Genomic DNA, 13,281 nt, shown 5'->3' with positions numbered 1-13,281 from the left:
CCTATTTAGGGCTTCTCTTGTGGCTCAGCTGATAAAGAATCCGCCTGTAATGCAGGAGACCTGAGTTTGATCCCTGGGTTGGGAAGATCCCCTGGAGAAAGGAAAGGCTGGCCACTCCAGTATTCTGGTCTAGAGAATTCCATGGACTGTATAGTCCATGGGGTCGCAAAGAGTCGGACACGACTGAGCGACTTTCACTTTCTCTATTCAATAAATAATTAGCAAGCACCTACTTCAGGGGCTTCCCAGGTGGCTCAGTGGTAAAGAATCCTCCTGCCAAGCAGGAGACCCGGGTTAGATCCCTGGGTTGGGAAGATCCCCTGAAGGAGGGCATGGCAACCCACTCCAGTATTCTTGCCTGGGAAATACCATGGACAGTGGCGCCTAGGGGCTGCAGTCCATAGGGTCTCAAAGGAGTCGGACATGACCGAGCAACTGAAGAACAACACTTCAGGTAATCACAAAGGGTCATAAAGGCTGTGCGCTGCCCAGGGGTGCGAGACCCTGGCCAGGCTGTTAACTCCGGGCTGCGTCTCCTCCAAGACAGAGTGTCCTTTGCTGACTTGCCGTACAGTTAAGTGGGTTGTGGTTCTAGCTAACTGTTAAGTGAAGATAATGCAACTTAACAGTACTTATTGGGCACCTACTGTGTGCCAGGCACCCTTATAAATACTTGAAAGTGAAAGTCACTCAGTGGTGTCTGAGTCTTTGCGACTCCATGGACTTATATAGTCCATGGAATTCTCCAGGCCAGAGTACTGGAGTGGGTAGCCTTTCGATTCTCCAAGGGAATCTTCCCAACCCAGGGTTCGAACCCAGGTCTCTTGCATTGCAGGCGGATTCTTGATCAGCTGAGCCACTATAAATTCTTAGGCTTCATCCAATGTCAGTAAAGCTCTGGGCAGTGAAAAAAACAGCAGTAAGTAGTACCTGTGGTGGCACTGCTGACCCAGCAAGAGGTGTAGGCAAGAGCTGCCCAAGAAACCTGCATGCCTCACCCCCCAGCTGGTGGCCAGGCCTCCAGAGGAAGCCAGCAATACTGGAGGGCTGCTGGGCTGTGGGGTCAGCAGCTCTTCCAGCGGTCTGTCCCAGGACCCTCATTCTTCGAAGTCTGGCTCCTGAAATGTCAACCCCTCTCTGTACCTTGGACAGAGCCATACAAGTTGCACCTTCTGCAGGCCAGAGGCAGGACCTCCCATGAAGTTTGCCATTTTCTCCCAGAAAACACAGGGCACATGTTGGGCTGGGAATACCTTTTATTTGGCCACATGCAGCAGGGATAGGACTAGAGCACAGCTCTCTTTCCAGCGGGAGGGAGAGGTGGGAATGTGGGCAGACAGGGTGGGGAAGTCCTGGGAATGGTAGTTCTGAGGGTAGGGTGGGGGCCTGGAATGCTCTCCAAGCTAAAGAGAGCATGGTCTAGGCATGGAGGCGGACAGGTGGTTCTTGAAAACCCCTATCCTATTCATTCAGGGTTCACATATCCCAGTTCTCAGGGACCAGTCCTGGCACTGCCGCCCCCCCCCCCCCCCCCACACCTGCCCTGGCTTACCCTGCACAGAATTCCAGGGGGGTCTTTTGGAGAGTTCTGCCTCCACTTAATACCTATGTGGCTTCTGGGGCTTCCCTGACTGAAGACTGTCTAGACCTGGCCAGGACCCCACTCCACTGGGCCTGACTATCTCAGACCAGGCCTGAGCCTCTGGGCCAAAGTCACCTCCCTGAGCAGGGGCTCAGAGTGAGAGAGTTTGAGGGTGGTAGAGAAGGGGGCAGAGGGTGGGCCAGCAGACTCCTCCTTCCACTCCTAGACCTGTCTGAGCTACACAGTCACCTCCCAGCACCTTACTACGTAGGGCAGTCACAGGCTTGCCCAAAGTCCTGACTGTCCCTGCTCTGGTGGCCCTCAAAGAAGACAGTGAGAAAACGGCCCAGGGCGAGAAGGTAGACACATAGATCTGGGTTACCAGCAGAACTTGGAGACCTTCCCTCAGAGGTGACTGGGGGAGGAGCCTGGGGGACGACCTGCACCTCCCTAACTTCAGGGGCCCCACCATTCAGACTGAGACCCCTGGCAGAGAGCGAGCTACCCATAACATACCAAGGCTGCACAGACAAAGAGGCTGCACAAAGTGGCAGCTGGGGAGCTGGGGGCAAAGGTGAACTAGGAAGTCTGGGGGAGCCTGGCCTCCACCTCCCTTTCCCAAGCCCAGCCCTTCTCTGACAGCAGTTTTTCAGTTGGGATTAGGTGGCTGGGGGCTTGGGGGTGTCATGGCAGTGGGGGCCCGATGGTGATGCTGCTGTTGGTGACCCTCGGGCCGTACCAGCCGGCCCAGTAGTGAGTGTCCACGCCGCCGTGCTGAAACCAGATGTAGCGGACGCCGGGTGGATAGTTGGAGAAAGTGTGGGAGACCTGGTTGAGGGGGGTGGGCAGAGGGAAGGAGAGTGGTCAGGGGAGTTGACCCCGAGCGTGGCACTGCCTGAGGGGGTGAGGGGGCCAGGATGGGCGGAGGTCTTAGTGCTTGACCCAGAGTCAGGAGAATGGAATTTGAGTCCTTACTCTGATTTGGGGCAGACTATCTCCCTTTTCTATGCCTCTATTTCCTCATCTGTAAAATGGAGCAAAATCTTGCCGGATCCACTCCATGGGATTCTCTAAGTGCAGCTCAAAGGAACTGAAGGAAACTTTGCAAGCTGCCAAAGGATGTCCAGTCATCACTGAGCACATGTGGCTATTTAAGTTAAAATTAATTAATGTTAGATAAAATGAAAAATTTGTTCCTCAGCTACACTACAAACGGGCTTTTACTAAGTTTTCAGTTGTTGCCTGTGGCTCTGGGCTATCAGACTGGACAGGGCAGACAGACCATTTCTGTCACTGCAGAAAGTTCTACCGGAGAGCACTGGTCCAGATCAGAAGTTGGGAAACTGGTCTAGGGGCTCACTACCTGGTTTTATAAATAAAGTTTTATTGGAACACAGACATGCCCATTTGCTAAAGCCACTTTCATGACAATGGCAGAGCTGATGAGCTGAGTAGTTGAGACAGAGACAGTACAGCCTGCAAAGCTTAAACTATTTGTATCTGGCCTTTTAAGAAAAAGATCACTGAATCCTGACCTAAATAATAGTTATAACTGGTAGTAATTAGTAGTAGTCAACTTTTTTGAACATATCTTTCCCAGCATCATTTCACTGAAGTCTTTTAGAGGTCAGAGCAGCCAAAGCCTAGGTCAGAAGCAGTGGAACTGGGATCTGAACCCAGGCCTGAGTGACTGCGGTCTCAGCCTTGGACAATGTGCCCCTGTTCCCTTCCCGACTCACACACCTCCCTCCACTTGGCATCGCTCTTCTGCTGGATCATTGCTGGGTCTGGCTGGAAGGTCCCCAGAGGTGCGTGTGCTGATGACAGGAGCTGAACACACAGCTGGTACTTGGACCCGCAGTCTGGCCTGGCTGCGAACCTGCAGGCAGAGGGAGGGCCCATTAGGGCCTTGGAGATGGGGGAAAGGGTGGGGGTGGGGCACCTGAGTGGCAGGACCCCCCCCCCCCCCCCCCGCAAAGCCCTCGCCCCAGGCACTCACCAGTCCTTGACCTCGATATCTGGCCGTGTGGTGTCCATCAGCTCCTCCCAGTACCCTTCAGCCTTGAGATCCACCACCTGGGACTTGAGGCAGGTGCTGAGGGTGGGTGGAGGGGTGGGAGGGGCTGGGGCTCGCCACCAGGGCCCTCCAGGGTTAGGACTGCCCTTCCCAGAGCAGGAGAGGCCTCAAGGTGCAGTGACTTGGGTCCCCCCTGGGTCCCCCGCCCCCTGCCCCGAGACCCTATGGATCTTACTAATAAGAAGTCACGAAGTATTTCTTGACCTGGTCATTGGGGAATTCCTTCCTCTGGTCTTTGGAGAGATCTTCCACCTTCCACTCATCACCTCCATTCACGTCCAGGCTCCAGAATTCAAACCCCTCTGGCGGGAAAGCACAGTTTACATCAAAGGGAGGCCCCCAAGTGGTCAGCTCCCAAGCGCCCCTTGCTCCCAGCATCTCTCCCTGGCTTTCAGCAGCTGCCCTCAAGCCCCTAGCTGGGAACCCTGCACATCTGGTGTGCCAGGCACCACCATGACTGACTTCTACTGGGAATCCTGACAGTGGGAATGACCAGACGACTAATGTTAGGGAATGCTCTGACGCCAGGCAGATTTGGATCTAGTCCCAGCTCTACCAATACTGATTCTGTGACCTTATGCAAGCTGCTTTCTCTCTGAGCCTTGGTTTCATCCTCTGTAAACTGGGGTCAGGAATGGAGACTGGCAAACTTTTTCCACAAAGTGTCAGGTTTTGTGGGCTACATATTGACTATCACATAAAACCTCAGAAATTCTTCTTAGCTCCTGGACTAGATTTGGCCTATGGACCATGGTATGTCAACTTCTGGTCAAGAACATAGCTGTTGGGGAGTCAAATGAGGAGGCATCTGAAAGCTCTGGACAGCTTTGGGTGGTTTTGTTATTTAACTCCAGAATTTGACGACATAAAGGAGAATGAGGTTCTCATCCCATCCCAGTGTCTAATTATAATCAGTTACAACACAGCAATGGAAAGGGGGGCCTCTGGATGACCACAGAAGTCATGTTTCACCTGCCGTTGGAATGTTTTGGAAAGAAGATTGGATCTCTCCCTCTTTCATGAGCAAAATCCCCTTTGTCCTCTGGGACACTCCTAGTAGGCTTAATCCTGGAGTCTGGGAACCAGGCCAAGAAAATTTGGTTCTGACTTCCGGGTCTTGTGTCCTGGCACAATTAGTTCCAACTGGCCAACATTCCTTCTCCTCAGAAGGTCACTGGGGATAAGAAATGCCGCTCTTGGGCTCAGTTTTCCCATCTGAAAGATTGATGTCTAACAGCACCTACCTCTTAGGATTACTGTGAGAGGGTGAAAGGCATTAAGCCCCCTAAAGTGCCTGGCTGGCTCATAGTAAGTGCTTAATGAATGTTAAATGACATCACAACTGTGTGTGTGGGGGGGGGGGGCATGTCCGAGCCAGTCAGCATCCCACCTTCGGCACATGGGTTATGCAGCAGGTTCCTGCGGAGGCTGCGGAGGAAGTAGAAGACCTTCCAGTCGGCCACGGGTTGGTCCCAGTCCTCGGTAATGAAGCCCTCACGCAGGCACTTGCGCTTCCAGAGGGTCACGAGGTTGATGAGGTCCCGCCAGAGGCTACAGACCAGGCGGCAGCGCAGCAGCAGCTGGCGGGCGGGCACGTGTGTGAACAACTCGAGTAGGATGTTCTCCGGCAGCTCGTTGATGTTACCCACCGCCATGGCCCTCCTGTGGGCATTGACAAGATACACTGCAGACCTGGCCCCCTCCCAAGGACCAGGTACAGCACCCTGTGGTGGAGGTTCTCCTCCCAGTTTTGCCACTGATGATCTCAGGAAAGTCACCGGGCTTCTCTGAGCCTCAGTTTCCTGCTCTGTAAAATGGGGCCAGGAACAGTACTTACCTCCTGGAAAGGGTTCAAGGACCCCTCTCAGGAGAAGTTCAGTGAAAGGTGAGCTCTGATTTTTTTACTGGCACCTTACAATAGCCCCTAAGGAAGGCGAAGGAGGCAGAAGAGGGGGGATCTGCCCGAGGCCACGCGGAAAGGAGCCTGAGCCCTTTCTGAGTCTAGAGCCAGCCTTTTTCAGTAGGCCAGTCTTTCGCCTGGAAATATGAACGCAAAGCCCCGCATCCTGTCTGGTACCTTCTCATTCTCTCTCCCATCCTCAAAACAGAGGAGGGGAAAGCATAATTGTCATTGTCTCCGACCGAGTCCAAAGGGCTCAAGCCACTTTTCCGAGACCACGGAGGAAATGACCTGCCTGTGTGAGACTGGAGCAGAGGTAGGCGAGGGCGAGCCGCCTTTCCTATACCCCCACCGCCACCCCCGTGGCTGGGCTCCCGGCCCAGGTGCCCTCGCGCGTCTTCGGCCTCCCACCCCTCCTTGTGGCTCGAAGTCTAGGCCTGGACCCCTGCGCATAGATGGCAACCCCAGCTGGGGTTTTGGCCCGCGCCGCCGCCCGAGGCCTCGCCGCGCAACCCCGCGGCCTGGGCCTTGTTCGCGCTGGGCCTCCCTCGGCGCACTGTGGCGGTGCCAGGAACCGCCGAGGCCCCGGGTCCCCGCAACCCGCATCCTCGCCCCGGCGCTCCCCGCGCCTACTCCCACCGATCACCTGCGCTCGGCCGCCGCTGTGTGATCCCGCTTGGCCGCCTGGGCTGAGCCTGCCAGGACCTGCAGTCGCGGTGGGTGCGGCCTCGCCTGCGCGGCCGACCAGGCCCCGCCCCGGCCCCGCCCCCGCGGCCGGCTCCGTTCCCCGCGGCTTGGGGAGCACCAGGCTTGGGACGCGCCCCTCACCGATGTAGGAAAATTACCTGGGGGGGGGGGGGCGGGGGGGCGGTGCGGTGCCGGGAGGAGCTTCTGCCCTCTCGCTCCGCCTGGGCCGCGCACCCCGCACCCTCTGCGTGACCCAGACTCTACCCGCCCCCTCGTCGCCTCCTCGGAGCAGTCACCCCAGGAGGGCTCTGTGAGACGCCCGAACTGGGCTCCCCCTCCTCCTGCATTAAAAAACAAAAACAAAACCCGACCTTTCCGGGCCTCCTGGGTCCGCCAAGAAACCGGGAGCCTCCGGCCTCTGGCCGATTGCTCCGGACTGCGGGGCGTCCCGGAGCCGGGCCAAACGCTGGGCGGGGGCGGAGGCGGGGGCCTTTAAAAGGCTCCGCCGGCCGGGACCCGACCCAGACGCAGGCAGCGCCTGGACTCGCCGCCGCCGCCTAGGGACTCGGACAGCCCCGCAGCGCTCCGGGTCCTCCTCCTCCTCTCGCGAACGCCCTCCGCAGCAATGGACGGAGACGGTGACCCAGGTAGCCGCCGCCACCGGATCCACTCGCTCAGTCCAGGAGGGGTGACCGGGGTAGGCGGGCGAGTGCTACGGAGAGGGGGCATCAGAGAGCGAGGGGGGCCCCCAGACCCAGAGAGGCAAACTTTCACCCAAGCAGAGAGAGCCCTTGAGACAGTCTCTAAGGAGCACAGCCTTCTGTCTGGTATCTTGATGTGCGGGAGGCCTTCAGAGATGACAGGCAAAGGGAAAACTCCTGGGTCCCATTTAATCCGCAGATAGCAAAGGAGTGATCCACGTTCCCCCCTCCTCCTGGCTTCCTGAGGGTCTGATTGGACCGGGGTCTGGGACCCATCTGCGATGGAAGAGGCCACAAGCCTTTTTATTCCATCAGCTTCTTGCATTTGCCAACTCTGGGCCATGAGTTGTCTGAATCCCCACGAATTTCTTGGGGTTACTGGCTGCTCCCCACCCTATCCAGGCCTTCCTCCTGGGATCCCTTGTCTGGAGGGGCTATCCTCATTTGGTTGGCTGGATGCCCAGTGGGCACCAGGCCAGTAGTGAGAGAGTTCAGGCATCAGCTCTAGCTGACGCTTTGAGCCCTTTGAGACTGTCCAGTCATCTTGTCTGGCACCAAAGACCCCCTCCTCATCTCTTAAGATTTCCCGCTGTGCCTGGAGGGGTTGCTTGCTGAGTCAGGGTGGGAACAAGACCTGCCTACTCCCAGATTCCCTCACCCCTTTGTCATCAGGCACATCTGAGAGGCCATTGCCTGGGGGAGACAATGGGTAACAGTGATGCTCACTAGGGTGGCTGAGTTGCCCTGCCCCCACCACTAGCCCTGAAAATCCTACCTCCTTCAGCTCTTGCTCCCAATCCATGGCCCCCTTGCCACACCTTTCATAGTACCCAGAATGGTTTCCTGCTTTTTCTCAGGGCCCAGCTATTCCCTGGACTCAAGGGCCCAATCCAAGTGACTGAATAAGCCTCAGAGGCAGCTTCCAGGACCCAGATAACTTTCCGAAGGCAACAATGTGGGGAGTTGTATGGTGCTCCAGAGGGGGTGGGGGGCCTGTAATCAGATCTGGGGCCTTGAGTGCCAGGCCTGGGGCCAGGAGAGGGGACTGGGCGAGGTGCACCTTTCTGGGGAGCATCAGGTGTCCACCAGGGCCAGGGCAGGGCAGGGCAGGGGGAGGGGTAGAGAGGTGAGGACACTGGGCCCAGCTCCCCAGAGAGCTGTGGGCAGCAGGACAGGCAGGTGACATGGCTTCAGGGCAGGCATGTTCCTCTCTGCCATCCCCACTATTCTATGGTGTGACTTGGGAGAGGCCAGTGAGCCTCTCTGGGCCTCAGTTTCCTCCTGGCCAGAGGGGTGGGTAAAGCCCCATATCATAAAGATGTGACCAAAAAAAAAAAAAAAAAAAAGCTAATAATGAAGGGAACTGTGCTAACTAATAAGATTCACTGAATAAGATGTACTGAGGACTCCCTGTGTACGCTGGGCTCTGAAGAGGTAAACCCTGATTCAGCTCTCGGGGGCCTGACTGGGGTTCGGGGGTGGGGAATGCTGCATGTGAGGAGGTGAAGGACTGGCTGGCCAGGTCCTGGCAACCCCCAGCCTTGGGTCTGGGCCCTGCCTGTTCCTCCCCTGGTGCCTGGCCTGTTTCTGCCCCTGCCTTGGCTTTCCAAGGCCCAGCCCTTAGGGAATCCTCCCTGCCCAGATCCTAGGTCTGAGAGCAGTGGCCTCCCCCATCACTCAGAGTGGCTCCATCTCCTCCCCACCGTCTCCAGGGACACTGGGCACACAGTATCTGCTTATTCAAGGCTTGGATGGCCCAGCTGAGGCCAGCCAGGATCCAAGAGACAGTTCAGCCCACAGCTCCTGACACGGGTCCCTCTCACAATTTAGAATGCCCTTGCCCACTCCTCAGTGGAGCTGATCATCAGTACCGTCTGAATGCCTTGGCGCAGGGATTATTCCTATTTTATAGACAGGGAAGTTGAGGGCCAGGGATAGGAAAAGGTGTGAAGAAACCCTCCTTCCCAAGTACATAGTACATCTCCCTGTTTGACACACACATTGTCTTTTAAGGAGCCTCCCTCCCCGATCCCCACGCCCCTGTTTCTTCTTCCCTTCAGGCCTCAGGTCCCTGTGTCCCCTGCCTGAATACCAGCACTGTGACCTTCGGCAAGTCATTCCACACCTCTGAGCCTGAGCATTTTCACCTGAGATCAAAATGATAACTCCCAACCCCACGAATCATTTTCTCAAGGCTGTGGTGCTTAAAGGCCGCTCTGGTGCCTGGCGGTGTGCTCAGTTGTCTCAGTCATGTCTGATTCTTTTTGACCTCATGTGGCCAGGCTCCTCTGTCCATGGGATTCTTCAGGCAAGAATACTGGGGTGGGTTGCCATGCCCTTCTCCAGGGGGTCCTCCTGACCCACGGATTGAATTCACATCTCTGTATCTCCTGCATTGGCAGGTGGGTTCTTTCCCACTAGCATCACCTCAGAAGCCCCATTGCCTGGGTTCAAATCCAGGTTCCAGCCACTCATTTGCTGTGTGATCCTGGGTGGTTTCACCTTTCAGTGCCTCAGTTTCCTCATCAACGGAATGGGACGATAATACAGACAACCTTGAAGAGACACTGTGATGATTTAAAGAGTAAATACAATTAAAATGCTTAGAATGAAATAGGGCCTAACTCTTGGTAGTGTTAGTCGCTCAATCTCGTCCAACTCTGCGACCCCATGGACTGTAGCCCTCAAGTCTCCTCAGTCCATGGGATTCTCCAAGCAAGAATATTGGAACAGGTAGCCATTCCTTTCTCCAGGGGATCTTCCCAACCCAGGAATCGAATCCAGGTCTCCTGCATTGCAGGCAGATTCTTTACCATTTGAACCATCAGGAAAGCCCAGCCCAATAGACAATAGCTGCTGAAAGTGGGCAGGGGAGGGTGTCCGATGCCAAGCACTAGGGGTGAAGCAGTGAGTTGCCCAGACCCTGGTCTTGCCCTCATTTCCTCAGTCTAGTCCAAAGAAAGGTGTTTATAAACCATCACATTCTTGGATAAAAGCTAGGAAGGATGGAACTCCCAACGGTGAGGTGAGAGGACTTTGTAATAGGGGAGGTCCAGGAGGGCTCCTTTGAGGAGGTGACTGGAGCAGAGCTCTCAGAGGGCTGTTCAGAGGGATAAGGGACTTCCATGTGTCAGAAATATCATCAGTTATTGCTCTCGGCTCAGGTATGTGGTGTACTGGCCCTGCAGGGGAAACAGTTCTCTGAGGCCCCTCTTCAGACCTGGGGCTGATCGGTGGCCCCGGTCCCCTGGGCTTCCTTCACAAGGCCCTACTCTCTGGTCACGGAATTCGGCCCCAGTTGCAGACTGTCGGAGTGTGGGTGGAGGCGATGCCCTTCACATAGAGGTTGTGGGGCGCGGCGGGGGACAGTCGGGGGGAGTCTCAGCAGCACCCCCGCCCTGCCCACCCTCAGGGAGCGTGGGCCAGCCGGAGGAGGTAAGCCCGGAGGAGCAGCAGGAGGAGGCGTGCGCGGAGGAGGCGAGCGGCGGGGAGGAGCGGCCGGAGGAGGAGGGGGAGGAGGAGGCGGCGTACCTGGACGAGCTGCCAGAGCCGCTGCTGCTGCGTGTGCTGGCCGAGCTGCCGGCCGCTCAGCTGGTGCAGGCCTGCCGCCTGGTGTGCCTGCGCTGGAAGGAGCTGGTGGACGGCGCCCCCCTGTGGCTGCTCAAGTGCCAGCAGGAGGGGCTGGTGCCCCAGGACGGCCCCGAGGACGAGCGCGACCACTGGCAGCAGTTCTACTTCCTGAGCAAGAGGCGGCGCAACCTGCTGCGCAACCCGTGTGGGGAAGGTGAGAGGTCGCACCCTGTCACCCTGGCCTTGGGAGCTTAGCTTCCCCTTCTATACAATGGGCCGTAACAAGGCCAGACTGCTTTGAGCGGTCGATGAGATAAAGTGCTTGGCGCTGTGCCCAGCACAAAGTATCCCCAATACATACTGTAGTATTATCTTTCTGTCTTGCTCCCTGGGTTAGGTTTGGGCGGGGGGGAGGTTCGCTTTCCCTGGGGATCCTTCCATCCCCGGGGACCTGGGGCAAGACAGGTCCCGCGGAAGACCCTCCCGAGAGCGTGAGAAAATCCGGGGGGAAACCAGGAAGTGCTCACTCTTCACCTCCACCACCCTCTGCCCAACGTTCAAGGACCACGTTTGCCCTCCCCCCACTATGGGGGCAAGAGCCAGCCCCACCACACCCTCGCAGGGACTGGGTGGCCAGCGTGGGGCTGTCGTGTTCCTACAGAGGACTTGGAGGGCTGGTGCGACGTGGAGCACGGTGGGGACGGCTGGAGGGTGGAGGAGCTGCCCGGAGACTGCGGGGTGGAATTCATCCACGATGAGAGCGTCAAGAAGTACTTCGCCTCTTCCTTCGAGTAAGGAGAAGGGGGACGGATGGGAAGGGGAGGGGAGGAGTCTCCGCTCCATCCTAACCCCCAGTCTCCCAGGTGGTGTCGCAAAGCACAGATCATTGATCTGCAGGCTGAGGGCTACTGGGAGGAGCTACTGGACACCACTCAGCCGGCCATCGTGGTGAAGGACTGGTGAGCGGCCGGGGGGCTAGGGGAGTGGGGTCGAGGGCCAGCTGGAACCGGCTACCCCGCTTCACGGACCCCTGCCTCCCAGCTCTAGAGGCTGCGACCACACGGGCCACGGGTTTTCAGGAGAAGGTGGAAAACCGCCTCCCCTCTTGAATTTTAAATGTTGACAAGCTTTTTTGGTTTTGTTTTTCAATATCCATGTGCGATCCAAACAAGAACTTCCTCGACAGGTTTGGTTTTGGTCCCAAGGTTCGGTCTGGCCCATCTGGGATTTAGTTCTTGGGTTCGGACCTTGAGCGAGTCATTTTCTCTCTCCGGCTTCGGTTTCCTTATCTGTAAAATGGGGTCATTGGTAGTAGTACCGGCCGGTAGGGTTAATTTCTGTTAAGAGCTGGACCCAGAGTACTGGCTCAGCAGGGCTGAAGCCTGCCCCGGGCGCTCGCTCCCTCCCCCGGGGTAGGTACTCGGGCCGCAGAGACGCCGGCTGCCTGTACGAGCTCACGGTGAAGCTGCTGTCGGAGCACGAGGACGTGCTGGCCGAGTTCAACAGCGGGCAGGTGGCAGTGCCGGCGGACAGCGACGACGGTGGCTGGATTGAGGTGAGTGAGCTCAGAGGCCCGAGGGCGGAGGGCGGGGTCTGGATGCGAGGGGCGGGGCTCGATGAAACCCCGCCCACGGGGCTTGTGGGCGGGGCTAGCCTGGACGGTGGGAGAGACCCGGAGGAGGGATGCTGCGCTGGAAAGTCCAGGGGGCTAGAGGAGGGTCAGGGCGCCGGGGTGGGGTGGCTGGGGGAGGCCTCAGGGCTCTGAGTCTGACCCTCCCCCAACTCCCCACCTCCAGATCTCCCACACCTTCACCGACTATGGGCCCGGCGTCCGCTTCGTCCGCTTCGAGCACGGGGGACAGGACTGCGTCTACTGGAAGGGCTGGTTCGGGGCCCGGGTGACCAACAGCAGCGTGTGGGTGGAGCCCTGAGTGACCTGTCCTCCAGCCTCTCCCAGCTGCCTTGGAGGGGCAGAGGCCCCGGATTAGATAGGCCTTAGTAGCATCCTCACCCTCCCCACCCCCACGCACTCCTCTCCGTCCCATATTCTAAGCCCAGCCCCCACATAGGGAGAGAGAGGTTTTGTTGGTACATATTTGCATGCAGAAAATAAGATGGGTGAGGGCATGGGTCTGCACTGGGCCGACCACTAAATCCCCTAGCACTTGTCCTCTAGCACAGTGCCTGCCACTGTGGGCGTTCAATAAATATTATTTGTCCCAGGAAGGAATGAATGAACAAACGGATGAATGAACCCCCCTCCCTTTGCTTAGTCTCTGTCTCTTGAGGGCCTCTGGCCCAGTCTGGAAAAATACTTGGTGGGGTTCCAGCTGCTCTGGTTTCCAGGGGCCCTTGGGCGGGTGCAGAGCCAGCCGGGCCTGGATCGGCAGAACAAAGGCTGGGATTGTGAGGCCAAGGATGGGGAGCTGGGCCTGGCGCCTGACTGACACCCAAACTGCCCAGAAGCCAGAACAGGGCGTGTGTGGGGGCTCCCTTCTTGGCCTCTCTTGATCCCCCACCCTGTTCCTTTCTGAAGGCAGGATGGTGAGTGATGGCAGCACCTAGCTAAGGTACCAGTTCTCCTGGGCCCACGACTAGTGCCAGTGGCTCAAGGTGGGAGATTGTGGGGGTGGGGGGCGGTGAGCAGGTGGGAGGCACAGGAAGGGTCAGCTTGGTGTCCCTCTTCAGTTCATACCCACTTCATGCTGTCTTCCTTGGCCTAGTATTGAATTAGACAGGAGTCATTAGCATCTGGTCTCATGGG

At 57.4% G+C, this 13,281-nt stretch overlaps 2 protein-coding genes across 4 annotated transcripts; one reads left to right on the top strand and one right to left on the bottom strand.

The window, feature by feature from the left end:
- Positions 1-1,238: 1,238 nt before the first annotated feature.
- Positions 1,239-6,303, bottom strand: FBXO44 (F-box protein 44). 3 transcript variants are annotated; one of them, XM_020893448.2, is made up of 6 exons: positions 6,206-6,303; positions 5,050-5,321; positions 3,864-3,961; positions 3,582-3,664; positions 3,326-3,461; positions 1,239-2,410 (listed from the first exon to the last, which is right to left on the bottom strand). In XM_020893448.2, the coding sequence occupies exons 2-6, from the start codon at positions 5,312-5,314 to the stop codon at positions 2,267-2,269; spliced, it is 726 nt and encodes a 241-aa protein (XP_020749107.2). In that variant the 5' UTR covers positions 5,315-5,321; positions 6,206-6,303; the 3' UTR covers positions 1,239-2,266. The 3 variants fall into 3 exon arrangements, with proteins under 3 accessions (XP_020749107.2, XP_020749176.2, XP_020748964.2); XM_020893517.2 differs by having other exon boundaries at positions 3,582-3,658; XM_020893305.2 differs by having other exon boundaries at positions 3,582-3,677; positions 3,835-3,961; positions 6,206-6,302.
- Positions 6,304-6,532: 229 nt separating this feature from the next.
- On the top strand, positions 6,533-12,743 carry FBXO2 (F-box protein 2). Its single transcript, XM_020892549.2, has 6 exons — positions 6,533-6,893; positions 10,360-10,731; positions 11,179-11,308; positions 11,381-11,476; positions 11,934-12,072; positions 12,314-12,743. The coding sequence occupies exons 1-6, from the start codon at positions 6,872-6,874 to the stop codon at positions 12,446-12,448; spliced, it is 894 nt and encodes a 297-aa protein (XP_020748208.2). The 5' UTR covers positions 6,533-6,871; the 3' UTR covers positions 12,449-12,743.
- Positions 12,744-13,281: the final 538 nt, after the last annotated feature.

The sequence above is a fragment of the Odocoileus virginianus genome, chromosome 11 (genome assembly GCF_023699985.2).
Source record: "Odocoileus virginianus isolate 20LAN1187 ecotype Illinois chromosome 11, Ovbor_1.2, whole genome shotgun sequence".
NCBI classification, from domain to species: Eukaryota; Metazoa; Chordata; class Mammalia; order Artiodactyla; family Cervidae; genus Odocoileus; species Odocoileus virginianus.
This window is presented reverse-complemented; position numbering and strand designations above follow the sequence as displayed.

Excerpts from the sequence above, each read along its gene's own strand:
- FBXO44 (XM_020893305.2), bottom strand. The coding sequence starts at position 5,314 with ATGGCGGTGGGTAACATCAACGAGCTGCCGGAGAACATCCTACTCGAG. Across the intron at positions 3,678-3,834 it reads TACTTCGTGACTTCTTATTA|CACCTGCCTCAAGTCCCAGG; the intron begins GTAAGATCCATA and ends ACCCACCCTCAG. Across the intron at positions 2,411-3,325 it reads GCGATGCCAAGTGGAGGGAG|GTCTCCCACACTTTCTCCAA; the intron begins GTGTGTGAGTCG and ends CCCCTCAACCAG.
- FBXO2 (XM_020892549.2), top strand. The coding sequence starts at position 6,872 with ATGGACGGAGACGGTGACCCAG. Across the intron at positions 11,309-11,380 it reads TACTTCGCCTCTTCCTTCGA|GTGGTGTCGCAAAGCACAGA; the intron begins GTAAGGAGAAGG and ends CCAGTCTCCCAG. Across the intron at positions 11,477-11,933 it reads GCCATCGTGGTGAAGGACTG|GTACTCGGGCCGCAGAGACG; the intron begins GTGAGCGGCCGG and ends CCCCCGGGGTAG.